Here is a 27,903-nt window from a genome sequence, read left to right on the forward strand (position 1 = left end):
TAATAAAAAATGTTTATAAGTGATTTTGTTACTTTTGTTTGTATTTAAATGGAATAAGCGTCTGTAATAGGGCATTTTTTCAAGCTTATTCAAAAAAGACGCATTTTTAACGTTAAATATTGCTATTAATTCTTAATTTTAATTTATAAAAAGTAATATAAATCAAGAGGCTGATATAGTGACTACATTTGCGTGTTATAATTCGGTCCACGCACTTAGACATTTTAAGCAAATATATCGTGGTAGCACAGCAGAATTTACCATATTTCGCAGAGTAAAGTGTTTTTTTTTTTGTTATTAGAAAATGAAGGCCTACCTGTTTACCCTTTAACCACTTTTAGCTAGGATGCTAATTCAATTCGTACGTAATTCGTGAATTGCCCTGTTTCTACGGCGCACTCGTTATTCATTTTGCAGCTCTCCTTTTTGTTGTTGCTCTTTACTTTCCATTAATACTATGATACTTGCCGAGAATATCGGTGATGGGGGGAAAAATCAGGTTAAAATTAAGATTTCGCTTTATTATAAAATATCATAATTAATAAAAAAAATGGCTGGCTCATCCGAAAATTATTTTAAAAAGGAAGCTGATCAGCGCGCTGGCAATCTGTCTCTCAGAATTATTGAGTTCTACCCAAAAAAAATTTTAATAAGATATTTTATAAAAAATTTATAAATTGTTTAGTTCATATAAACGTTTCAAAGGACTAACTTTCTTCCACGTTAGCCTTTCAGAGGTTAATGATTGCTTCACAGTTTTTTATAAGATACAGTTTCTTCAATAGCTGCAACTGCTCCTTATTGAGGTAGAGCAGTTTCTCAGAAAACAATTTGGTCTCCTACACAATTCTTGAGGTGTTTAGCAACGTGCCCGACATACTAATATAATTTTTCACAAAATCTTTTTTTTTTGCCTCCTTTATTAAATTTTAACTCTTTCTGGTTATTATTTAAGGTTTTTTAATTTGGATTTGGTTTACCCTTTCGTTTTGGTTTAACAGCTTATTTCGATAAATTTGATTTTCGATCATTTTTATTACAACTTGGTCTATAAATTTCTTCCCTTTGCCGACATCCATTTCATTTCTCCTTAAATTTGTAATAATATTTATCGATAATAAAGAAAACACAGGGTTGTGCGGATAAAAGTAAATTTCAAATCTAAGATTATTTTGTAATCTCGGATTTCTGTAGAGAAATTTTGTATGGGTAATCTCGCTTTTTTAATCATGAATCGGGAGTTAATCTCGAAAAAGTGAATAATCTAGTTATATGTGACCCTATTATAAGCGAATTTAGATTTAAATTTGGGCTGCCCGAGGACAAATCTTTAATAGAAATAAAAGCCAGAACATTCTGCCGTGACCACGCTTGAGTTGTTTAAGTTTTAAGTGCCGGTTCTTGCTAAATTCTTCACCATGGCTTCCGAACTTTTTAGTACACTTCTGCAATAACTCTTTTATAAGACACTCCCCACCAAACCATGACCATCTGCTGTCATAAAATGTGTTCATCCGCCAACAAAAATATTTTCAAAGCATTTCAGGCGTGATATTGCAACAACTTCTTGGATCTTCGCTATCTTATTTGTTTTAACTGTGGAGTTAAAATATTACCAGTCCACCTTCGAATAGCTGTGATGTAGAGTTCATCATAAATTAACCATGGCATGGGTCTGGGAGACTAGTGTAGCTCTCTAGAAGACTATTCATGGCGACTATTAGGCATATCTAAATTCATGCAAATGACGCAAACCCAGTTTCCGCTATAAGATTACTTCAGTAAGGATAGAGATGAGTGTTACTTCGATCTTTAGTTCCTGGGCGATGCTACGACTACTAACATGCCGGTCAACTTCGATTATTTCTGTGATTTTATCGACATTTTCGGCATAATCGACATTTTCTTTAACATCAAAAATGCCTAAACAGAATCGACGAAACCAAAATTGAACGTAATTAACTGTTACAGTATCGGCACCATAAATACCATTCACATCACCATTTCAGTGACCTGGCTTGCAGTTTCACCTTTATCAAAGAAGAACTGTAAAATGTACCGAATTTTCTCTTTATTGACTTCCATTGTTAAAACCCTGTAACTCACAATTGAATGGAACAAACAAAAAACCGCAAAAAACTTATTTAGTGTGAAATAACGCCTTGACAACTAGCATAAACTTTATTTGTTTAATCGATACTTTACGATATCTACCGAGAAAATAATGGATTTCCTTATCCACAAACTAATATTTATTTTTATTTTATTAAATAAAAATATAGACCTACGTCACTTTCAAAATATACGGCTTATGTATATAGTTGAAAAGCGAAAATATCAACAATATGGCAGCACTTATCAATGTAATTTGTTGGAGGAATTTCGGATGGGTGATTGCATGCGCAACAATCTGGGTATTTTACACTTCCAACCGTTTCCATGGAAGTTTCTTCTTTCTGCCTAAAAGTATGTAAGTAGACAGTTTTCTTAGTTTCCAACGGACGGTAAATTTGTGCATAGCAAAATCGTTAAATAAAAATTTAGAATTTTTAAAGTGATTTTATTTCTAGCGAAGAAATATGTAAAATATAAGTGTTAACGAAGTTTATAATTTTCTCCTATATCAGACTACCAGGCGCAAGTTCAAGGCGAAACTGAAGGGTTTGGCAGAGTTCACAAGGCCAAGAGATGAAATGAACGTCTCCTCGTACCCATTCAGTTTGTGCCTGGTGAAAATAATACAACCAACGACGTCGGTCAAATGGCTTCTGGCGATGCTATCAACTCCATTGACCAGGATCTATCGAGCACATCCAATACTAAAACAGCAGAAAATTCAAATTTTATTAAAGATGGTAATTTACTTGCTTGCATTTTTCGACTTTTACATAGTCACCCAAGGGGCGCTTATGAAATAGATTTCCATGCAATATATATGCGAGTGTGTATGTTTTAAATACACACGTATGTGTGTATGTGTATATCTGCATCCGTTTATATTTGTGAGTGTCACATTACGTATGATTGCAATAAGTGAACTTGGGAGATTTTGTTTTATTATTTATGCTTGAATAACTAATTTCATCGACGAAGATTTAAATGATACGCTAGAAGTTAGGCGCTGAAACTAAAACGTTAAAGGTAAAAGCCAAACTACTCAGAAAACATTCGAGCTCGTAAACTCGTATTTGACGGAAAAAGTCATACTAGTTCGAGAATGACTAGAATTGTACTAATATGTATTTTGAAAAAAAAAATCCTATGTAGCGGAACAACAAATTTAAAGATAAGCAAAAATGGAAGTTTTTTAATTTAGAATAATTTTTTAAATGATAATTTATCAGCTCTTGTTTTTACTGGACAAATTGAATAAAATGTTGTTTTTTAATAATTTCTTGTCATTGTTGGAGTTCCAACGTAGAATACTCATGAATGCATAATATGAAAAAAAAAGAAATGATTACAAGCTTTAGGAATATGTAACATTTTTGAAATATTTTTCGTAAATATTAAAGTTCTTCATAGGTGCATACATATAATGGACGAGTATGCGCATATATACATACATATGTAATAAATAAAAATATATATCATATTAGTAGTAAATAGAAACTATATGCTCGATTGTTTGTATTTAGAGTTTTGTTATAGTTTTTACGAAAGTTTCTTTATTTCGACAGATCCAAATCTTCAATCATCCAGTTCAGATGTAAGTAAATCCATTTCCCTCAACTTTATTGCATAAAATGATTCAAATATTGTCGTCTAGATTAACCAGCACCGCCAATCCCGATATGGCAATAAAGGGGACAAGGAGCGTAAGATTGGTCATCGGCGCGTTGGAGAAGGCGGTGAGATCACCTATAAAAAAATTCAAACTAGTCAGATAATGGGCTCTATTCAGTTGGGCATTCAGCATACTGTAAGTATTTATTTACAATTTTATTTAAATTCGGCAGAAACTTTTATTTCAAATACAATAAATTTTGCGTTCGTATTGTGTCACTAAAATTCGAAAAAAATATGTACATAAATTCCAGCTCGTTAGAACTTAGACTTATACCAGCCATATATAATTTTTACTTTGCAATAGATACTCTATTAAATATGAGTCCTGTGGGGTTCAGTGATGTAAAACTTAAGAAAAAAGATTTGTTAACCTCTCCTAAACTTTGCCCTTTCGACGAATAAAATGTATATTTGAACTTGTTGCTGTTGCTGTAGCAGCATAAACATTTCCCCATACATATACGGGGAACGCTGCTGAAGTGATAGCCCTTGGCCGGATTTAAATCCGTGTCGTTCCGCTTACTCAGAACCGTCTGGCGTGGGAACGGTTTCTTTCAACTCTTAGATTTTGGTTCAATAGACGTAAGAACTGGTTACAAAATAGTTTTTGTTGTTGTTGTTGTTTTTGAGGTGGTTGAGCATTTCTGAGCTGAAATGCTCCTAATTAGTGACCAGCACCGTTTTACTACCACTATCTCGTGTGATGATGATTTTTTTTTTTGTTTTTTTTTCCAAGTCAGATCCATTTAGTGAGGTCCAAGTATAGCAGCAAATCCTTTATCTCGATGTCTGAGAACTCCTTAATTTGCTGTAGGAAAGGCTTACCGAAAGATCGGAGTCGTTCCCCGGCTAGTCCCGGACATTCACATAAATAGTGGAAAAGACTTTCCTTCCCCCTTCCGCTTGACAGCTTCTACAGATAGGATTGAAGGGTAGATTGAGTCTAGCTGCATGATCCCCTACAAAATAGTTTACTACGAGCTTGCTGGGCTTCTCAACACTAGTTAAAATTTCATGAAATTGGCTTCGCATTTTATTTTTCTATTAGGACAGTTTACAAATAAATCCAAATAGCCTGACATCAGAGCAAGTGCGTGCACATATATACATATATATTACATATACAATAAGTTAATGTATTGCCATGGAATGCCAGGTCAAATGCCATGATGCCAGGTCAGGCCCGAAAAAGAATTGCAGGGGGCAGCCGGTTGACAAGTGGTGATCAGCTGAACCACATCCGTTGGAAAATGCGGTGGGTTAACACAATTGCGACGGGATGGTTCTCAGCTGACATTTTGTGGTTAGAATAAAATTAATTTTGTAGTGAAATCTTTTCGTTTGCTATATTTGTGAAGCAACTTGTCCAAGCTCATTGTTGCAAAAACAATTTATTTCTAAATTATTGATATTTTGCGGGCGTTCTTGTGCAAATCGAATATTATTATTAATATGCTGTAAACAAGCAAATTGTCATCAAGTGATCAGAAAAGCAGCCCTGCGTCTTCAACCCGTCGGAGAAAATAGAAATAAATCTAATTATTTGCCGCCGTAAAAATAACCGACGGCAATTTTGAGCAATTTTCATGTTACTAAATGTGCTCTAATTTTGACAGTGGGTACCCGTTACCCGCTGTCCGCTGCAATTCTGTTCAAGCGGTCAGTTGCACTTATTTGTGAAATGCCCCTATCGAAAAAATTAATATTGCAATTCAATCATATCAATCATGTCTACAAAAACACTAACACATTAATTAAATGGGTGTTGCATTTGGTACCCGAATTTACCGCCTGTGTTTATATACTCAGCGACTGAAATTTTGACTTTTCCTCATACTCATTGAACGATGAGTAAGAAAATTATTTCTAGCTTGCCTTAAGAAAAATTTCTTTATAACTATTACAATGAAAGAAATAATCATTAACCCTTTAGTGCGTGAATTAATAAAGAATTGAAAAAAAAAATTGTTTCACGGTCGAAAGAGGTTAGGTTAGGTTGACTTAGCTGGCTGAAAGCCATCACATAGACCTATAGGTTCCTAGTGGTACCAGATGGAGCTTGACCTTTAAGCTTCCTTGTAGTAACTCCTTGTAATAAGCCTGCGCCTTTTGCCAATCTAAGTAACCCCGAGAGACATTCTAACCTCTCATATTGTAGAGCTCCTAAACATTTCATTCGGGTTCTAGCCAATGCAAGGCAAGAGAATAGAAGATGTTAAAGAGTTTCCCCCCTCTTCTAGTTCATTGCAAAATCTGCAGCTTTCATTGTTTGCAATTCCCAGCTTATATACGTGTGCCGCTAACAAATTGTGGCCTGTCAGTATACCTACGATAGTTCTGCTTTCATTTCCTTTTCACGGTGGAAATATGTAGCTGTATTAAATTATCAATAAGACATTTTAAATGAAAATAATAAAAAGGTTTTATTTTTTTTACGGAACCATATATAAAAACTGGCAGTAAATTATAGAAAACAGTTGAAAAGCGAAAAAAATTATAGTCCGTCGAGAAAGATGAGTATAGGAAATATGAAAAAAAAATTGTTTTGTCAAAAAGTACTTACATTTTACTCTGATGTCGTATTTTAAAAAATAATCACTCGCACTTCAATTTTGATTTTTACCCACTTGCACAAAAGTGAGGTTATTTCGAAATGCCAGAAAATCATGGACAATTTTTTTTACGTTTTATTATTGCTAAGTATATATTTGATGGATTAAAATAGTTTGAATTATTTTCTAATAATTAATTTGGAAATAAAATTGAATCACAATTTTTTTTCACCATAGCGGATGGGCACACCTGGTGATCTATCATCCTTGTAAAAGAACGAGCAAGACCCGAAGCAATTATCATTTTGCGTGAATTTCCTGAAAAAAATTACGCTTTCATGACCCAAGAGATTCTAAATAAATTAATTGAATTAATCGCTACACTAAAATTTAATACTGATGGCGTGCATTTAGGCCTTTCACCTCGACAGTAAAATTCCTTGCGTAAGAGCTTAATTTTCAATGTTCCTAATTGAGTACTTCGTTCTTATAATCCATTGTATATTGAAGTTCTCAGACCTGGCCAGACTTTGTGGTCAATTTCTTTTTAACACTTAGCAGTAAGTTTTTAAATTGGCCCATTTTGCTTTGCATCCCTCTTCAGCGTGCTCTGGAAACTTGTCTGCCATGCTTTTTCTCTTAAGGCGGTCTTTATACTCTGGGCATGAGTATTCCCAAATGCACGTTGGGCTTCAATTAAATCGTGCGTAGACTCATTTGCCCAGTGAAAAGCAATATGTAGGTTCTTTCTTTTTTTTGAGGAGGGTGCTGAAACACTTGACGAGCTCAAGATTTTCTATAGCTGCCAAAACTTCATTGTCTGAATCCATTTTTATATAAAAACATTTTTTTTAATATAATAACAATTTCTAAACTTCAATTAACGTTTTCTAAAATGCAATCGATTTATTCTAAAATCAATTTATGCTTGACTCCGATTGACCCTTTATAAAATCCAACTAAAATGTGCAGAAAACCGTTTGGAAAATGTTTTTTATTTTATTTTAATAATCAACGAAACGAATTTTTTCTTCTTAAGCACATAACGGTCAAACTATTTATATAAAAAGCAAAAATGTTTTTTATTTTTTACTTATATATTTTTTTTTTCAGGTCGGAAGCCTGGCATCTAAACCAAAACGTGATCTTTTAATGATGGATTTTTTCGAGATCGAAAGTATAACTTTCCCCCCTGAAGGATCTAGCCTTACGCCAGCCCACCACTACAGTGAATTCAGATATAAAATTTATGCGCCTATTGCATTCCGATATTTTAGGGACTTGTTTGGCATACAACCGGATGACTTTATGGTGAGTAACTTTAATTTGAACAAATACGTTACAGAGCCTCATATGTATGCATGTGTATGTAGGTATAGTATGTGTAAATGCACAATTTGCTCAAAACCTCTACTAACTATAGATGTTATTATAAAAAGCTGTAGCGTCGAATAATTTTATCGTTTATTTGTAGAAAAATTTTAATAAATTCGTTTTTCAAATATAGATGTCCATGTGCTCAGCACCCTTGCGAGAGTTATCCAATCCGGGAGCATCTGGTTCTATTTTTTATTTAACAGCTGATGATGAATTCATTGTAAAAACTGTCCAACACAAAGAGGGAGAGTTTTTACAAAAGCTTTTGCCAGGGTAAGTTTCTAAATATATTTCGGTTTCTTCATCAAATATCATCACATATGCGCATATACATATGTAAGCATATGTATATAGATACTCGCTCTGCATAAATGTGTGTATATATGTGCAAACAGAATTACCAGTTGCTTCCATGTTACAGCTACTATATGAACTTGAATCAAAATCCGCGAACGTTGTTGCCAAAATTTTTTGGTCTTTACTGCCTACAGACGAGCACTAGTAAAAATATTCGATTGGTGGTTATGAATAATTTATTGCCTTCATCCGTTAAAATGCATTTGAAATATGATCTCAAGGGCTCTACATTTAAACGAAAAGCTTCAAAAGGCGAACGTTCTAAAAAATCGCCAACCTACAAAGATCTCGACTTTATGGAACAGCATCCGAACGGCATTTTTTTAGAAGCTGAAACGTATAGCGCACTAATTAAAACAATTCAGCGCGACTGCACGGTGCTGGAATCATTTAAGATAATGGATTATTCGCTGCTACTCGGTGTCCATAACTTAGATCAGGCGAGTAAAGAGAAGAAAATCGAACGCAAAAAATCAAAAATTCCCTTGGACGGAGATTCCGATGTTGAAGACATACAAGACGGTGATGGCGGAGCGGCGGGAGAACGAGATTCCTCAGCGGGCGTAAATCGTAATCGGTAAGTCTTGAGTGCTACAAAAACAAGTGCCATAGACTACTGCTCTAACGAAGGTAGAAATATATATGTGAATGTTATCATAAATGACTTTATTATGCGAAGCAGTTTTTATATATACTTGTGTATGTATTTCTGAAGTCTAAACCTATATACACTCGTGGCCACGCAAACCTTACCACCTGAAAATTAAGCCTTCTACAAACTAGAAAATAATGCTTCATAAATGAAGATTTTTTTTTAACAAAAAATTATTAATTTTCAACTATGAAGTCAATTTTTCTGTTATATTCACGAGTTTAAATTTTTTCAACATCTGAGTAACTTTTAGGGTTTGTTTTCGATACAAAAAAATGATAAATATTTTAGTAAATACTCTAATATGCAGTTGAACCGCTTTTGGTAGCAATAACTGTTTGCACCTGGAGAGGTATTGAAGCAAAGAGGTTTTCAAGAAATTCGTTTGGAATTTCCTGTTCCCATACCTTGTTAAACACTTTTCTCAGTTCTGCCGGAAAGAGTTTAGTCTTTGTTGAGCCAATTTCTTCTTCATCGTGTGTCATAGATGCTCAATTGAGTTTAAGTCGGGTTAATTTCTTGCCCACGCTATATGCGATAGTTTGAAATCTGCAAACATTTTCTGCACCTGTAAGAAACTTAATGGCGACAGATGACACTTTTCTTAACTATAAACATGGAAATATATCGTTGATTCAGAACCGTCTAAAAACTTACCCATTACGTCCGATGATATGGTGCGGAGTCGTCCTGAAAGATGACCTCATAAGTATGCCCACATTGTCGTTCTACGACGGAGACGATGCAATTGGGTAGAACTTGACCATACTTTTGGGCGTTCATTATTCCATCAACAAAGAGTAACCCATCAACAAGAGGACCGTGAAATCGACCACATTACAGTTTTGCACTGCTCTAAAACAAGTTACGGTGCGATTTTGCCCATTCCCACCGAGAAGACTCATTTTTTTAGGAAAAAGTTGTTTTTGCGCGAATTTCCTTGTACTAAAACCATACTCCTGCGCACAGTTCTTGAACGTATTGTTCCTCCAGGTCTTTTTCAATTTATACAGAATTCTTAAGCCAATCCTTTAAGCGAATCATACGATATTTGCAACATATTCTGCGTGAACATATAAATTACATATACACGAATACACCTTCAATAATATTAAAAAAATTGTGGCAGGCTTATTCAGTGCCTCACGGTCTGCCTATCACCTGGAGTAAAAAATAAATTTGTTTATCGGGATCCCGTTAAAACGTAGTGTAGCAACGCAACTCCACTTAATATTACACTTATTCACATATCCTCCCCTGCAGTACAGCATTGTCCTAGTAACAACCTATCCCTAGTGCTACATATTTTTTTGGAGGAAAACTATTATAAGCTATTTCTGACTTTGTGTATTTATTTTCAAATGGCTTTTTATGGTCAATAAATAATAAAAATAAACTTACATTTTACAGGTCAGCAAATCGACAACGTTTAGTGGCACACTCCACAGCTATGGAAAGCATTCAAGCAGAGAGCGAACCAATTGATGACGAAGACGATGTTCCGTGAGTAGAACATTTGAGTTTTTTTTTCTTTTTTGACTGTATTAATAATTTCTTGTATGTATATAAAAATATGTCAACCACAGGCCCGGTGGAATTCCTGCCAGAAGTGAAAAAGGCGAGCGACTACTTCTGTACATCGGTATTATTGATATTTTACAGTCTTACAGATTAAAAAAGAAGCTTGAGCATACTTTCAAGAGTATCATCCACGATGGGGTAAGTTACAATATAACCTCGACCAGCCTAAGTCAAACTTCGATTTCCTTCCAGTGGAAATTACTTGGTATTGTTTAAGCTAGTGATACTTATTATTTCTCGCACCTGTAAATACGCAACTACCAAAAGCAACTTGCGCCATTTGCTGATTACTTTATTCGCCTATCACATGTCAACAATCTCAATCGGCTGATTTTATACTGCAATCGTGCTATTTAATCACAATAGAAAGAGTTTTCATGAGTTCGCATGTCTTACGACCATGCGGAGTGGTAATCCGTCGATAACCTGTAGCGTCCTTAGGATTATCACTGGCCTTAATCAGGCTATTCCCCGATAACATGGAGTCCAGCCGAGCTATTAAGGCAAAATAAAAAGTTCGCAAGTATGGGTAATCAACTCCAAAACCTCTCCTTTCTCCTTTATGCACTCAGACCCCACACTCTCTATAATATACATATGTACAGTCTGTGTCAGAAGAAAAGAACCGGTTTTTTTCTTGTAACTTCAAGATATGTTTCGTTCTGCTTTTTGCTGCGTAATAGTTGCACTCAAGGGCTACAACGCAAGAGCTAACTCAGGTTAGTGTCGTTCAAAACTTTCCCGTAAACGCCACCAAACAAAAGTGAGTGAAAAGTTCGCGAAGCGTTTTGAGGCGGTATTTTTATGCACGCATTCGAAAGGGCCGAAATTATCTTACACCGCGGCTGCAAAAGTGATTAAAAAATCAAAAATGTTTGTTGTGATGTGGAATTAGCGGTATAAAGTGTACAAAAGTGTTGATGACTTTTCCGAACACGGTTTGAAGTGAGTGACGACAAAAAAGCAGGATAAAATGATGGTCCAACATTTTAGCGGGACCCTTCTTTGTGACTACGCCAAGCACGATCAGTTCTTACTAAAAAGGGAATAGATGTGAGTATTAAGACCATCAAACGTCGACTGAAGGAGTCAAACATATCAAAACCACTGCTCTCAGAAAAATACATTGAGAAACAACAAAACAAGAATATAGCGTCACAATATTGGACTGGCCTTCCCAGTCCCCAGACCCCTTGCCGGAAGATCAGTCCATGATTTAAAACAACTCGTGCGTCAAATTCGCAAAATCTAGTCCTGTTTGTCGACGAACTACGCAGAAATGCTGGTTCAAAGCATGAAGAAGATGCCAGGTTATACTTGACAACGATGGAGTAATTGGGACTCGTAGTTTTGTACATACTTTCATTTAAAAAAAAATTGAAATATATATCTTTTATACTTCATGAATAATCGCGGTTTCTTTTTACTGACACAGACTGTATATATATATATTTTCCAATTATTCCTACAAGGAATATAATAAATAAATAAATAATTGGCGCGTACACTTCTGTTAGGTGTTTGGCCGAGCTCCTCCTCCTATTTGTGGTGTGGGTCTTGATGTTGTTCCACAAATGGAGGGACCTACAGTTTAAAGCCGACTCCGAACGGCAGATATTTTTATGAGGAGCTTTTTCATGGCAGAAATACACTCGGAGGTTTGCCATTGCCTGCCGAGGGGCGACCGCTATTAGAAAAAAGTTTTTATTAATTTTGCTTTCACCGAGATTCGAACCAACGACCTCTCTGTGAATTCCGAATGGTAATCACGCACCAACCCATTCAGCTACGGCAGCCGCAAGGAATATAAGACCGTTATAAAACATTCCTATTATATCTATCTAAAGGTAGGGATTTTATCGCTCTCCTGCTCTCGTTTTGGGCTGCAATTTCAATGGATGCTGGGCATCCTGACCTACGACTGCCCTGCGGATTCCATTCGATAGCCATTTTCGTTACGTCGCCCGTTGGTCTACGCAGGACGTGACCAATCCATCGTTATTTTCTTCTCCTAACTTCAAAGTTAATAGCATCTTGTTGCGTTATCTCCCATAGTCGGTTTTTCGTAACGACTTTTTGTATGTCGCTAGCAGTCAAGTTCCCCGACTCACAGCCATTCAGGATTACTGACTTAATATTGGAGTTGAAAATTTGTATTTTGATGCGTGTTGACAAAAGGAAGACCACTAAAGTGGTTGTAATCGCCCAAAAGCTGGCCTTGCTTTGCTATCTAAAGTCTGTGATTAACATCAGCTCGCTCTAGATCCGCTATCTGTGGTAATAATGCTACGCAGGTAGCAGAAGGAGTTAACACCTTCGAGCGGCTGGTTATTTATTGGGAAATAATTGTTATTCGTTGCTTAGATTTGTAGTGTTTTAGTCTTATTAATATTGATTTTGAGGCCATAGCAGGCTGCCACTTCTGCAAGGCGTTGAATTTTTGCTGCCATGCCAGTAAAGCTATACGTAAGCAGGCAGATATCGTCTGCATAGTCAAGGACGCTAATACTGTCATGTAGACCTCAAGCGACACTCTTGTTTCGCGCATTAAATTCGTCATAACCGTTAAAACGCAGCCCTGCCGGACCCCAGTACCCAGTGGGATTTTGTTGCTTCGTGAATTGTTATGTTGTACTCTACAAATGGCTTGTTGGTATAAGCTCTTGAGGATCGATATAAGCTTTGACGGCATTCCTTTAGAGGCCAGTACTTTCCACATTAAATCGTGGACGAGTCATTTGAATGCCTTTTTGACGTCGACAAAACAGAAATATAGCGTCGATCTGTATTCGACTGACTACCCCGACATGATTCCTAAGCTGTTAACGAGGTATATGCCCAACTTTTGTTGTCGGAAGCCACAATGTTCAGGTCTCCGCTCTGGATGTATTTCTACTGCAATTCTTTTGTCAACTATCTGAGCTATTGTTTTGTTTAATGTATTAAATAGAGTAATACCACGCTAATTGCACCTTTCTGTAAGGTCTCCCTTCTTGGGGGTCTTCACAATCACTCCTTCTTTCAGCTCTTCTGGCAGAGATTCGGTTTCCCAATATTTTTAAATGAGCGGCATGTTTATTTGTGCTTGTTGACGGGTCCACTTTCAAAAGTTCAGCTGCGATTCCATCTCTTCTTGGGGACTTGTGGTTTTTTAAGGCAGTAATTTGGTTGTTTCTTGAGCACTCGGAGCACTGGTAACTATGTTACTGTTTTTGGCCTGACTGACTCAATTACAAATGGGCTACGTATACTGTGTTTGTGGGCTAAGCATTTCTTGGCATGTTAGATTCGCGCTGGTACTGATATATCAATAATTTGTCCCATCTGCTTAAACAAACTTATTTGTGTGTCTACATCTATGCATGGGAGATTTTTTTAAATTAGTTTTTTGTTTTTCTAGGACACTGTATCAGTGTGCCGACCATCGTTTTACGCTCAAAGGTTCCAAAATTTTATGGCCAAAACCGTGTTTAGGAAAATACCGTCATGTAAGTTTTTGTATTTGCTTTTTTAGCCAACGGCTTGTGAATGAAATTTTACTGTTTTCTTGCAACAAAAGTGGATCTGCCTGAAATAAAAGGAAATCATAGAAAATTTCGTACGTTGGTAACGAGTTATATTGGTAGGTATCTATAAACACAGTTCTCAATATTAAATGTTGAGCTCAAATTGACTTAAATGTTTTGTTCACTCAGCACTCAAGCACTCTCCCTCAAAGAGAAAAAGCTTGTCAAAGGCAATACAACGGTCTATTGATAATGAGAATGAGAATCGATGTAAGTAAATCATAGAGCACCTCACAATTACACTAACTAATTTTAAAATACTCTTCAAACAGCGGAGTCCGCATTCGATCATCGCCAAACACATGCTTTTCCTTCACATACTTCTCACACTTCCGGCGCCAAGACGCACATACAAGTTAGCAAACCATCACTTGGGCTGCTGTCTTCTAGTGCAGATATGGCCACATCAGCTATATCGACTGCTTCCACAACCACTGCAGCGCGCATGGCGGGTCCGCGGTTGTCTGTTCAGCATTCGGGTGGTGGAGCAGGAAAACCCAAGGTCCCTCCGCCAGTGCCACCAAGAGGTTCGCCTCGGCGCAAGAAAAGTGATGGCCACGACGAGGTGGCCCGTGCAATTTCCAATACAGGTACATATTCCAATGGCAGCCACAACCGAAAGAATATCAGGCAAACAGACACAATGAACCTTCCCGTCAAAAGTATATCACCAAGCACAGAATCAACATTTAAAACAGTAAAAGAACAACAACCAAAAGATTCCAATAGTACTAACACCTTCTTGAAAGTCAATGAAAAACCGCTTCCTCGTTTCGGCGAGCGACGTTCGCCGAGTAACGTACAAGACTGGTTGGAGTTGCATGATTTATTTGACATTGATATGCCACCACCACTGCCACCTCCACCTCAGATACCCTTGTCGGCTTTGAATCGGAAGGCGTCACGCCCTTTTATAAACAATCCAGAGTCGGTACATTCACCAACGAAAAATCGCAAAGCATGCCGCTCAATTGCACCAAGCGATTCTATTAAATCGACATATTCTACTGCGCGCTCAGAGGTGCGTTCCCATAAGTCCTATCGATATAATTTATTACATCGCGTCGACATGTTTCAACGCCAAAACAGTATTATATCCCGCCCTGGACGGCCATCGATTGGATCAATTATTTACGATTTTCCGCCCATTGAGCCGGAACCAATAGAAATGCCACTCACTAATACAACAAATAAACCGAAAACATTTCGCAGATCTCCACAAAAAAATAACAAACATCAGCGAATGTTTCAATATGCTGATATGGCTTTACGAGATGAACGGTTTGAGGTGGATCATGAAGAAAATCTTCTGCAGTCTGTGAACACGTTTGTAGAAGTTAAAAAAGAAATAGAATCAAAATTTAGACCACGTAAATCTCGTCCACCTCCTGCTATTCCAGTCTCAACGGAGAGCCAAAGCGATAACACAGAGGTGTCTAGCACGCAAAAACGGGGCATAAAAGGCGAACGTTAAAATATGTTTACTTGGATTTAAATATATGTAATATAAGCCAGCTTTTCAAATGACTACGCCGTTTAAGATGGAGCGCCTTTGTACTATTGGGCTGCTTGTTCGTCCTAGTTTTCCTCCCTCATAGCATACAAACCGCTTCCTCGCTTTTTATGCATTTAATTACCAATCCTTATGTTCATGTTCAGTTTTTTTATTTCCTTCTATTAACCCATTGTTTTCATGTATCGCTAGGCTCAACACCTTCATGCAGTTCAACGCCTCCACCCGCGTTTGATGATATATCAGAAGACAGTACGAATAGAAATAGTTCGTCGTTTGGTAGAAAATCTCATCACTATCACGAGCGTAAAATGAATGTTGGTCCAGCATTTCGAGGCTCCCAAAAGGACGATATTGTCAGGTAATCTTAATACGCTCTCATGCTTGCCCGCTTGCTTTAATGAATGGCGTTAATTCTGTTTATACGGCATAATTGTTTGCGTTAATCACTCTTATAAAAATATCAAACTTTATTATGTGTTTGTATAATTTATAAGCAGAGCACACCTTAGCATATGTTGAGTTATAATATTATATTTTCGTGAAATTTCTCGTAAATAACATGCAAAATATGCATTTCCATTTTTAATACAACTTTCCAAAATATGTATAAGTTCGGTCGGAATCGGAATTTTCAGAAAAATGTAAATAGGGCAGAACTTTATAATCAAATACCAACACAAGTAGAACCATACTTACTACATCATTTACGGCTTGATTTAACATATAAACGTGCGGATGGAACTCGAAAAACCTATTGCATGGGAGGTTTTAACAAGAAAAATTATAAATGAAAAGGATTTTGTGAGACAGAAGCTGATGTCTTAATGTCAGCACTTTTCTTACTAAGACCTTAAGGCTAGAGCTCCAGATACCCGAATATCCAGCAGTGCGAGTAGTTCGATACTCGCTCGAAACTCGTCCATTGCTGAACTGCTCAAATATTTGTTCGAAATTTTCGATCTTTTGCACACTTTGAGCTGCCAAACAAAGAGTGTCAATTTTGTTTGTCAGCATTTCTTTAATTTTACCAACGATGTTGGACCTGTGTATAAATAATTTATAAAACTAAAAAAATACCAGTCTAACGGTTAGACGCGATAGAAGTGAAACCTTCCGTAAAACAAACTGAGAGAGAATGAGACGAAAGCAGCATTAGGAGCGGGATAATTATAGTTTCATTATAATATTGCTATAAAGTTCATATTTTATTTTCTTCATTTTATTATTATTCATCCTCAATGTTTTCAATTTCAACAAATGATACGAGTGGCTTATGAGAGCTAAAATATGATACAAATGCTTTGGTTTCGATGTTGTCAACATATCTTTGAAATACCGCGTCAATTGTTGTTTTTGATCGCTTTGTCGATTCAGTGCAATTGTTACACATTTTTATTGAGAAAGTCAATTAAAGAAACCGCTGTGTCCAATGCAAAATTTACGTTAAAATCGCCACTTAAAATCATTGGAACTTTATTGTAATCTTTTCTAAGTCTCTGTGGAGTTACAATACGAGCACCGTCATTTTGATTGTGGTATATTGCAACACCGCCTGCAATTGCGGTAAATATTTAAAAATGAAAATATTTACGAATATAAAAATACGGACGCAATACAGCACACGCGGTTGCTATTATGAGCGTCGTAACGCGTATAATACACAGACGTACTAACATACACGCAAACATTCGTAGGACGCTTGATTTGAATTTTTTATACATATGTATGTATGCTATACTATGGCCTAGCCTATGTACGTACATACATATTTGTGTTCTGAACTTCCAGCAAAACAATGCTTATTAATATACACATATGCATCTACATACAACCGCACACACAGGCCACTCACTTTATTCCTGTAAATGCGTATGTCGTCCAAAGCTAAAATTCTATGCCTAGCGTCTACAAGAACAAAATGCATTAATAGGCGCAGGCGTAGCGGCCATCATCCTAGTTGCCATAGCGCTGAACAGTGGCGGCGGCGCCGAACAGTTTCAACTATTGTACTGTGCAACAAAAACTCATCATCAAAAAATTGATTTATAAATTCGAGCTCATAGTTCTAAGAGCAAGTACTTTCATTCATAAAACGAGCCGCCCATATGCTAATTTTCTCGACAATTCGAAAATAGTCAATATTGGAATATTTCGCGAAGAATTATTTGCCAATATTCAATTTTTGTCAAGTCGAGTGCCCGCGGCTCCGTAAATATGTTTGTACCCATATATGTATGTAAATATATGTTTCTAAATGCTCGACAACCGCAGCTGCCTGTTCAAGGTTACTGTACATTAGGCCGGGTCGATTTGTGGGAAGGCAAAAAAATCGCCCATTGCTCTGTGAAAATTATATTCTAGGGATCAGAATAAGAAATTTTGCCGAAGGAACCATACCTCTAAAACGATTTCTGATGTCCCCCAATATGGGTCGAACTTTTTAGTTTCTTTTCTATAACTCACATTCATTCATTTACATACATATGTTCTGACTAAATAAATTTCTTAAGAGAAAAAATAGATAATATTATAAATAAATAAAAATAAAGAAAAAACATAGCCATTTAGCTGATTTTTTCATGTAAAGGCCAAAAATGGTGATATTTTGAAATTGGGGGACATCAGAATTCGTTTTAGAGGTATGGTTCCTTCGGCAAAGTTTCTTATTTTGATCCCTAGAATACGATTTTCATAGAGCAATGAGCGATTTTTAAATCGACCCGCCCTACTGTACATGCAATGCTGTGCCTATGAATGTGCGCTGTGCCTATGAATGCGCGCTGGATTTCTTGAGAAATTTTACCGTATGTTTTGCTGTGGCGAGGCACATATGTACATACACACAACATATATACATACATATATCCGCATATATACATACATATATAAATTCACAAATTTAAATTTGCTTATGCCATCCTTCTGTGTGCCTGGTAATGAAGCATTTTCTATACATACATATATATACGTATATCTTTTTTCTTCTTCTTTTTGGTGTCGCTTTTTTGTTTCATCGAGTCTCAAATCACTCCCAACGATTCTAAAGAGGTTTTCACTTCAAAAAAGCGCTGACAAATAAGTTAAAACAATCGAAAGTATAGCTCGAAAAAACTGCCTATACTCGAAGTCACCCCGTTTTAACGATTTCTTCTGTTATGGAAATAACAGTTTTTGAATTTTTTAGTAAATTTAATGGTCATTAATTGAGGCGTGGCCAAAAATACGAAATTTCTGTTATATGGAATATGTGCATGGTTTTTGAATGATTTCAATAATTTCATAAATCATATTTAAAAATATCAAGGTTCAGCAGAGTTTGAGAAAGTGGTTGTGGTATTAACTCATTTACCAAAAAGTTAGTGGAGCCGCGCTCATGCGCTAGTGTGCCCCGGGTTAAAAAAAAACGTAATTACTTTCTTTTTTACGAGTTTCTGAAAACCAACAACGTAGTATTCCGCCTCTTTGGATAAAGAATGTACATGAAAAAAACTAGTCGATTGTGTGTACTCGTCACTGGGGTAAAATTAACTGTAAATAAAAAATGAGTACACGTATTCATAGTGTTTGTTGTCGTTATTAATTGACGTATTCACTTTTCGTTACTTCTTCGTTTTCTTCACAAAATATGTTCGGTTATGTGTGATTTTGCCTAGAAAATTGTGCGGCCAAATTCAGTGCCATAGCAAAAGCTTTAAATAGTGTGGAAAGTACAGTAATTTAAGTGTTAAAAAAGTTTAATGAAACCTAGTCGATTGAACCGACAGGCGTATTTACTTGTAAAACATTCGGACATAGTGAATAGGCATGAGTTACAGGGTCAAGACAGACTATATGACTCCGAAAAGCAATCGAGTGAAGAGATTTCGAATAACAATAGAAGAAAAGGGATGGAAAAGAGGAATGAAACCTACCCCAAATGCTCTTAATATATTTACCGATGGCTCGAAAATGTCAGACGGAGTAGGAGCAGGGATCTATTGCGCAGAGATAGGCATCAGGCGGCCATTTAAGCTCCCCGACCACTGCAATATCTTTCAAGCAGAAGTCTTTGCTGCTGGTAAGGCTGCGAAAATAGCATTCGCAAAGCCATTAAGCAACTCCCAAATAAATAAATACGTTGACAGCCAAGCAGCGATAAAAGCAATAAACTCATGTGAAATTTCATCTAAAAATGTTCTAAAAAGCAGGAAGCCATAGCTATTGAGTACCCGGACATAAGGGCATTCTAGAGAAGAAAGCAGAACTATCATAGGTATACTGACAGGCCATAATTTGCTAGCGGCACACGATACACCATACAAGATAGAAATTTCAAACAACAATAGCTGCAAATTTTGCAACGAACTGAAAGAGAGGAAAACGCTAGAACACCTTTTATATTATTGCCCTGCGTTAGCTAGAACCAGATTAAAATGCTTAGGAGCTCTACAATATGAGAAGTTAGAACGCCTCTCGGAGTTAAAGCTTCAGAGTTTACTTAGATTCGCAAAATACGCAGACGTATTACAAGATGAAACGTAAAAATCTAGCTCTGGTAACAGTAAGATCAAACAGGTCTACGTGACGCCTTTCAGCCAGCCAACCTAACCTGACCTTGTCGGTTGAACAAAGGCTTGAAAGTGGAAGAAAAAAAAGATGTGTGTCGCAGTCACAAACCAAAGGAGTGGTGTCATTATTTCGAAATAAAATACCAGTCTAACGGTTAGACGCGATAGAAGTGAAACCTTCCGTAAAACAAACTTAGAGAGTGTCTTATGAGTGGCTTAAGATAGCTAAAATATGATACACATGCTTTGGTTTCGATGTTGTCAACATATCTTTGAAATACCGCGTCAATGGTTGTTTTTGATCGTGTTGTCGATTCAGTGCGATTGTTACACATTTTTAAATTGAATGTTGTATTGAGAAAGTCAATTGAAGGAACCGCTGTGTCCAATGCAAAATTTACGTTAAAATCGCCACTTAAAATCATTGTAACTTTATCGTAATCTTTTCTAAGTATCCGCGATACTTCTGGTGTATACTTTATTAAATTTTCGTGAATGAATTCCGTGATGCTATTTTTTTTCTGTCGATATTCACGACACTTTTCTGCATTATTTTTCGGCATAATTGCGGTAAATATTTAAAAATGAAAATATTTACGAATATAAAAATACACACGCGGTTGCTATTATGAGCGTCTCCAGCAAAACCTGCGTGACCGAAACTCTAACACAATTACATTTTTTTGAATGTTACAAACACATATGCACGCATATTTTGCTGGGGCGTGACCGAAACTCTAACACAATTACACATATGCACTCGTATTTGTTTGAAAATCGACTTTTATTTTTGGTTCTCCGTCACCTTTGGAAAATGTGTAAACAGTAAGCAAACTTTATTCAAATATTTTCCCCCATTTTTGCATCAGTAAAATTAAACAAACACCGTAGCCGAATGGGTTGGTGCGTGACTACTATTCAGAATTCACAGAGAGAACGTCAGTTCGAATCTCGGTGAAAACACCAAAATTAAGGAAAACTATTTTTCTAATAGCGCTCACACCTCAGCAGGCAATGGCAAAACACCGAGTGTATTTCTGCCATGAAAAAAAGCTTCTCATAAACATATCATAAAATAAAATAAAATAACTATATAAAAAAAATTTTTTTCTTGTGATTCGAACCAAGGATTTTGGATCGGAAGCTCACATTGCTAGTCGTTCGGCTACCGCGCCATGCTGTCGGCGCTGGCCTAAAAGTTATTTAGTTCGTCGCTATTTTTATATCAACATATAATATAACGCTTCGTAACTAAATAACTTTTAGGCCAGCGCCGACAGCATGGCGCGGTAGCCGAGCGACTAGCAATGTGAGCTTCCGATCCAAAATCCTTGGTTCGAATCACAAGAAAAAATAAAAGTTATTTAGTTCGTCGCTACTTTTATATCAACATATAATATAACGCTTCGTAGCCAAGAGGGTCGCTTTTTTCGTTTCACTTTTTCTCAAATCACTCCCAACGATTCTAAAGAAGTTTTCACTTCAAAAAACACTTGCCTTTCACTTCGAGATGTTACGAAACAGATCCATATGTCAAAATGTTACGCCCAAAAATTGCGCAAAAGGGATGGCTTACGATCGAATGTTATAAAAGGATTGCAGCACTCAATCGAAATGATAAACAAAATAAGAGTTATAAAACACGTGCGCTAAAATTATACAGTCGAGACATTCATAAACATGACTGTGTGGTTTTGGACGATGAAACATACGTCAACGAAGAGAGCAAAAAATGTTGGACAAGCTCCTTAAAACATATTTGGTTTGGCAAGCCATCTGCCAATGAGGTTGAAAAGCCAAAAATCCATTACCACGCGCACTAAAAATCTAGAAATTTATTTGAAGGTGTGTTTGCATAAACGTTTACTGCTATTCATAAAACAACTTAAAGACTCAGTTCTGTTCTGGCCCAATTTAGCGGCGAGTCATTATAGCCGTCTTGCCATGAATTGGTATGAAAATCCTACCAAACTGCCCACACTTGCGACCCATTGAAAAATATTGGGCAATTGTTAAAAGAAAAATGCTAAAAACAATAAAAGAGATTAAAAATGAGCAGCAGATACCGTACCAAAAACTGATGTTCATCGCTTAATGAGAGTAGTCAAATGTAAATTACGCTATTTGGTTTATAACAAAGAGAATTGATATAAGTTTTTTGTAGAATATGGTACGCTTATTAAAGAAGACAATTCTTTTGATAGCTTATACACATTTTATGTTATAATGATTTTCGTCCGACCAATATTTTTCGTGTCCATTCTTTAGTCTTAAAGTCTAATATTTAACTTTCGATCCAGCAGTTTAGCCCAGATTTTTTATTTTCGCAGGCGCAAGTTGTTCAAGTGGTTATTTTTAACGTGGTTTTATTTGTATTGATTTTTTGCCTAAATGCAAGTATAACAAGCAAACTATAACTATCGGTAAAATAATGAATTTTCTATCACTTGCATATTCAATCTATCAACACCGCGTAAAACGAGTACGTTTTTCCTTTTCATTACATGCGTGTACTTAATTAAAGCCTCAATCACATCCACATATTTCTTTAGAGGTTAGTTAATAGTAGGAATAAGGAACAGGTCTAATATGCCTTGTTAGAAAAATATTAAGCCTCTTAATCCAACCTTGACTGGTTAAGTCTAGTCTTCCCCTGCAGTTTATGTGTAGATAAGCATGTAAGTAGCTTCATTTATGCACCTTATGAAATGCAATATAAGTAGATTTAGTGAAAGTTGACCACGCAGACGAGGAGTAATGAGTAATCCCGTTAATAATGTACGATACATACATACAGCTGTTGACAGCTAATTAGAAACGACACTCATTTTAAACACGTATTTTCATAACTTTTTGCCAATTTTATTTAAACATATGATAAACTTAAAAACTAGTGGAAAACAATTTAATCCCAATTTTTTATTAAATATATATATATATATTTTTTTAAAACATGTGAAATGCACGATTTGGATAGGGCAACTAATTAGAAACAGTAATGTATTATCAGATCAACATAAAGATTATGTTAGTATTTGGTTCCATAACCCTTTTGCTTCAACACTGCCTCACATCGATTGCGCATTGATGTAATGAGATTCTGACAGCGCGCCACAGGTATTGCTTGCCATGCCGTTTTTACTTCGGCAAAAAGGACATCCATATTTGGGATATTTTTGGCACTCACGGCTTTTTTAACGTCACCCCAGAGATGCTCTATTGGGTTTAAGTCCGGACTGGATGATGGCCATTCCAAAACATTGTTGGAATTTTCGTCGAAAAACTGTTTCGTCAACTTTGCCGTGTGCTTTGGATCATTATCCTGTTGAAATTTCCATATAACAGGCAAATTTTCCTCAACCCACGGCAACATTACATTTTTTAGTACATCGACGTATTTCTCCTTATTTAAAATTCCATCAATCCTATGGATTGGGCCAACACCATTCCACCAGAAACATCCCCACACCATGATTGATCCTCCACAATGCTTCACTACCCGTGAAACGTAGCGAGGATTGAATTCTTGGTTGATTGACCGTCGAACATACCTTCTACCATCTGGGCCTATGCGATTTATTTTGGTTTCATCGCTCCAAACGATATATTTCCATTGATTTGGAGTCCATGACCAATGGGATCTCGCAAAGACTACTCGCCGTCTCCTTTGTATCTTGGTTAGAAGGGGCTTCTTGCGTGCTGCTCTGCCGTGCAGTCCAGATTCGACCAGACGCCGAGCAATTGTCCTCTTGGATATTTCGAAATTATATTGATCTTGAATTTCCCGTTGGATGTCAGTGAAAGTCTTTTTTGGGTCTCTTTTGGAGATGATTGCTATCTTGCGGTCAATTTCTGCTGAAATTTTCCGGGGCCTTTTCTTACGTGGAACATTGTCAACAGTCTTAAAAAGTTGGATATGCTTTAAGGCGTTAAAAACCATTTTTTTTGGGCATTTGACTTGTTTAGAAATTTCACGTACGACTTTCCAGCTTTACGAAGGTCAAAAATGGAGCTGCGCAGGGCAGGTGTACAGCTGCTGTTTTTTCCCATTACACATCTTGAAGACGAATATTTTAGTTGCTTTTAAACAACCAATTTAAAATATATACACACCAAAAAGTCGATTATATTACTATTAAAATAACACAACTTGCCGAATATGCTTCCATTGAACAACTGTTTCTAAGTACTCGTCTTAGTTTATTTACCTTGAACTAAGTAACCCATGCACTGCGTTGGATAATATTAACGGTACTTCAATTTCACAACTACAAAACTAGACGCATTGGGTAGTAAATAGAGTAACAAAAGCAGTGCAAATGATTTTAAGAGAAAAAATAACGGTAAATTTAAACAGTTTAATATTATGCTCATCAAGCGTTTATCAAAAGGGAGCGTTTCTAATTAGCTGACAACAGCTGTATAATTTAATAATAAAATTACAAAAACCAATAAAAGGGGCACGGCACGGAAACAATTTTAATTTTTATGAAAAAGGGTATACGTTTGCAAAGTCTTTTCTGTGCCGAAAATAATGTTTCAGAAAAACTTTGCAAATTCTCATATTTTAAGAAAGTGTGTATGATATAAAAGAAAAACAAGTCATTACAGTTCGTAAATAAAGTGCTATATAATTGAAAAAATACTCGTTTTCAGATATAATTCCTATTTTTTGATAAGCTCTCTATTAGTTATAAAATTAAATACGATATCTGCGTATTCTCTTTACAGTAACACACACACACATATCTCTGAGACATCCATTTTCATAGGTGACTCATTAAATTATAGACGAATATCTTAGACAATTTCTACAAATTTAACAATAAGAGAACTCGCAATTTGCATATGCATTTGTATGTATGAGCGCTGACATTTGACAGACCCATGTGTAGGTGTATACCCAAGCGATTGTTGTTGATGAGTCTATGAAGTTGCAGAATGCTCATCATACAAAAGCAACCAATCAGCGGTTGATAAATTGAGTTAGGTGTGTGTTGGTATTCAAATGCTCCCAGAATGGAATTCCCTTTCTCATTAAGAGTTGAAAGCAAGGCAAAAGGCGCAAGGCGAACTGCGATGGAGTCCAGGTTTTGTTAACAAAATGGATATTATCTCAAGATCACATTCGGGTTTAGGGAGCTGACTGTTCTGCCATCTGAAGATGCTGAAAATAAATCTCCCTTTTCATAGTAGCTTTGTGCGTGCCACAGTTGTTATTAAATTTAATACAATAAACTGCTGAAAAGCTTATGAGCTTAGCTATTGCCTCTGGGTTGAGTAAAAATTAGCTCAGCCGAATCTATTGCATATACATACATATATAAATACATAGTTGGCGCTTACACCCTTTTCAGGTTTTTGGCGGAGCTCCTTCTCCTAGTGGAGGGACCTACAATTTTAAGCCAACTCTGAGCGACAAATGGTTTCTTATGAGAAGCTTTTTCATGGCAGAAATACACTCGGAGGTTTACCATTGACTGCCGAGTGGCGACCACTATTAGAAAAAATGTTTTTTTATAATTTTTCTGTTTCACGCACGGAAATTCGAACCTACACACTTCCGAATGGTAGTCACGCAACAAGCCATTCGGCTACGGCGGCCGTTACATACATACATACGTATATAAATAATAATTTGCTTTACGAAGTGTGTTTATCGATACTATCATATTTCTATTCAATCGTTTTCAATTGTTGGAAAATGATAAAATCAGCGGTTTTTTGTGCCTATTTTTAAACACAAAAATGTGAACATAACCAGCTTAACTTTTTTTTAATTAAGTGACAATCATCATTGTTGCCCAGTTAATCGAAAACATCATAAAACACCTAATGGAATTTGTTTGCATTCTGGTTAGTTATGCACTTTACTTTTTTAGTTGACCTTTAGAAAAGTAATGCAAGAGCGCACCTTTACAACAGCATTTATTTTATGTACAATTTTAGCATTTCTGAAATACACTTAGACACATATTTGGCTGTAGATACATCATCCAGTAGTCAATATGGATCACGTGGAGGCTTGGCGTGGACACCACCTGCTTCTGGCGAGGGTTCAACGCCCACTTGGACAGAGGGAACACCAAGTTTTACAGATTCAAGCTCTAGTGGTGACATTGGTATAGAAAATACTGAGGGTAAAGTTAAAAGCTGATTTTGAACATTTCTTTTTTACTTTTCCAGAGAGCTTTTCACCCATTAACACATCAAAAATTGACCGACATAAAGCAACTATTGAAGACACACTCAACTCTCTTTCCTCGGAGATGGTTCGATGTCCGTTTGCCTATATTTACTTTTCAATGCTACTATATTTTAATACACTTTTTCCTTACTTACTTTTAGACTAAATAATGCATATTGAGTTGAAAGGGGCAAAGAGTAAACCAAAAAGAGCCAACCACCAGATCTCAGCAAGCGCAAATTCTCATCTCAAAACAAAATAATAAGTCCATGCATATACATACATATGTATGTGCATTAGTATTTATGTATGTACATAAGTTACGAGAGCTAATACATTTATTATGAGTACATAAACTTGGGGATTATTTACAATCTTACCTATCAGTGTTAATAAAATATTAAGGTTGATTATTCCATTTCAAAAATCGTGAGATATTAATTCATAGGTGCATACTACATACATATATCCAAATTATACACGACATTTTGTGAACTGACGAAGTTAGGGTTGGAAATCCATATATAAGTACGTTTATACATATTAGGTACACTACTAAAAATTGCATACATAAATGTACATACATAAAGGCGTGTGTGCTACCTATTATTATTATACTCGTAATACTACATATTTGCCTAACGCCTATTCTCTTATTATTATCTATTATCTATTACCTGTTATTTTTTCTATTTATATTTTTCTTTATTAAAAAATACTTCGAAAAATTTACATACGTATATATGCTATTAAACTACAGGAAGCATATGTAATATACTCTAAAAGAAAGCATGGAAATACTCGTGCGACCGTGAAAAGCCACACCATTGATGTACACACACACACACTTGTATATATTTCATACCACATAGTCATAATGCAATATTTATTTAGTTACGAATAGATATACTTAAATACAGTAAACTTGCATACACTTCTGCATTTAATTAAAAGCTTCTTTAAAAGCCTGAATACGTATGTATGTCTAGTAGTACACGCATGCATACATACATACATACATATACTCGTAAAACAATTAATGAACTGTTTTGATTCTCTTAAGGGCATAAGGAAAACGAGCAATACCTACTTGAATAACCAACAAAAATTAAATATTGAATTCAACTCACATTGTACCATAACTTGAAAGTTCATTATATTGTATTGTATTTCATTTACTTATAATTAAATAATCAATGTGTATACAGAAAATCTTCAAATTCATGATTGTGTTTAATCCTACGTAAAAAATTAGCTATTGTTAAAACATATATAAGTGTTTACATATGAATATATATGTAAATGCCTGAATTACTAAATAATAGATATTTTAAGAGTTCAAAATTGTTTAATTATCCTATTAAATTAAAGCAAAACTACAATCGAAATTTGTTTTAATGCTTTTTTACTACCAAACACTAGACCAGGGCTTCACAAACTATGTCTCTCTCTCTTAGCTTCACAGCCTGTGGTGGACCATAGCTTCAACAACAATCCTCCTCCAAAGTAGGTAGCAAAGTCTTAATAAAAATAAAAAAACAAAAAACGCATGTGAGACGGGGGCGCTGGAGCAAGGATGGGTGACAATAGGTATGTTCATGATTGTTCAAGGGTGAAATGGTTGAATTGCCAGTCTGGCACTCCTCAAGTAGCACTAAAGCGCCGTTGTGATTGTTCATGATTGTTCACAAATTATTAAGCTTTGGTGTTCATGTATCGAAAGAACTTGCAAAGTAGGGGAAAGCGAGAGCGCATTTCATTTTGAGGGGAAATTGCATG

The 27,903-nt window shown here is 36.0% G+C and overlaps 1 protein-coding gene across 3 annotated transcripts; it reads left to right on the forward strand.

Annotated features, from left to right (window-relative positions):
- Positions 1–2,483: 2,483 nt before the first annotated feature.
- Positions 2,484–27,512, forward strand: LOC129245877 (phosphatidylinositol 4-phosphate 5-kinase type-1 alpha). Of its 3 annotated transcripts, XM_054884308.1 has the most exons (17): positions 2,484–2,504; positions 2,628–2,855; positions 3,681–3,709; positions 3,770–3,922; positions 7,455–7,652; positions 7,849–7,991; positions 8,140–8,652; positions 10,138–10,230; positions 10,314–10,446; positions 13,709–13,796; positions 13,868–13,930; positions 14,004–14,084; positions 14,147–14,464; positions 15,580–15,748; positions 25,887–26,059; positions 26,124–26,216; positions 26,286–27,512. In XM_054884308.1, exons 2-17 carry the CDS (start codon positions 2,762–2,764, stop codon positions 26,288–26,290), a joined length of 2,346 nt encoding a protein of 781 aa, XP_054740283.1. In that variant the 5' UTR covers positions 2,484–2,504; positions 2,628–2,761; the 3' UTR covers positions 26,291–27,512. The 3 variants fall into 3 exon arrangements, with proteins under 3 accessions (XP_054740283.1, XP_054740282.1, XP_054740284.1); XM_054884307.1 differs by lacking the exon at positions 2,484–2,504 and having other exon boundaries at positions 2,511–2,855; XM_054884309.1 differs by lacking the exons at positions 2,484–2,504; positions 26,124–26,216; positions 26,286–27,512 and having other exon boundaries at positions 2,511–2,855; positions 25,925–26,018.
- Positions 27,513–27,903: the final 391 nt, after the last annotated feature.

The sequence above is a fragment of the Anastrepha obliqua genome, chromosome 4 (genome assembly GCF_027943255.1).
Source record: "Anastrepha obliqua isolate idAnaObli1 chromosome 4, idAnaObli1_1.0, whole genome shotgun sequence".
In the NCBI taxonomy this organism is placed as follows: Eukaryota; Metazoa; Arthropoda; class Insecta; order Diptera; family Tephritidae; genus Anastrepha; species Anastrepha obliqua.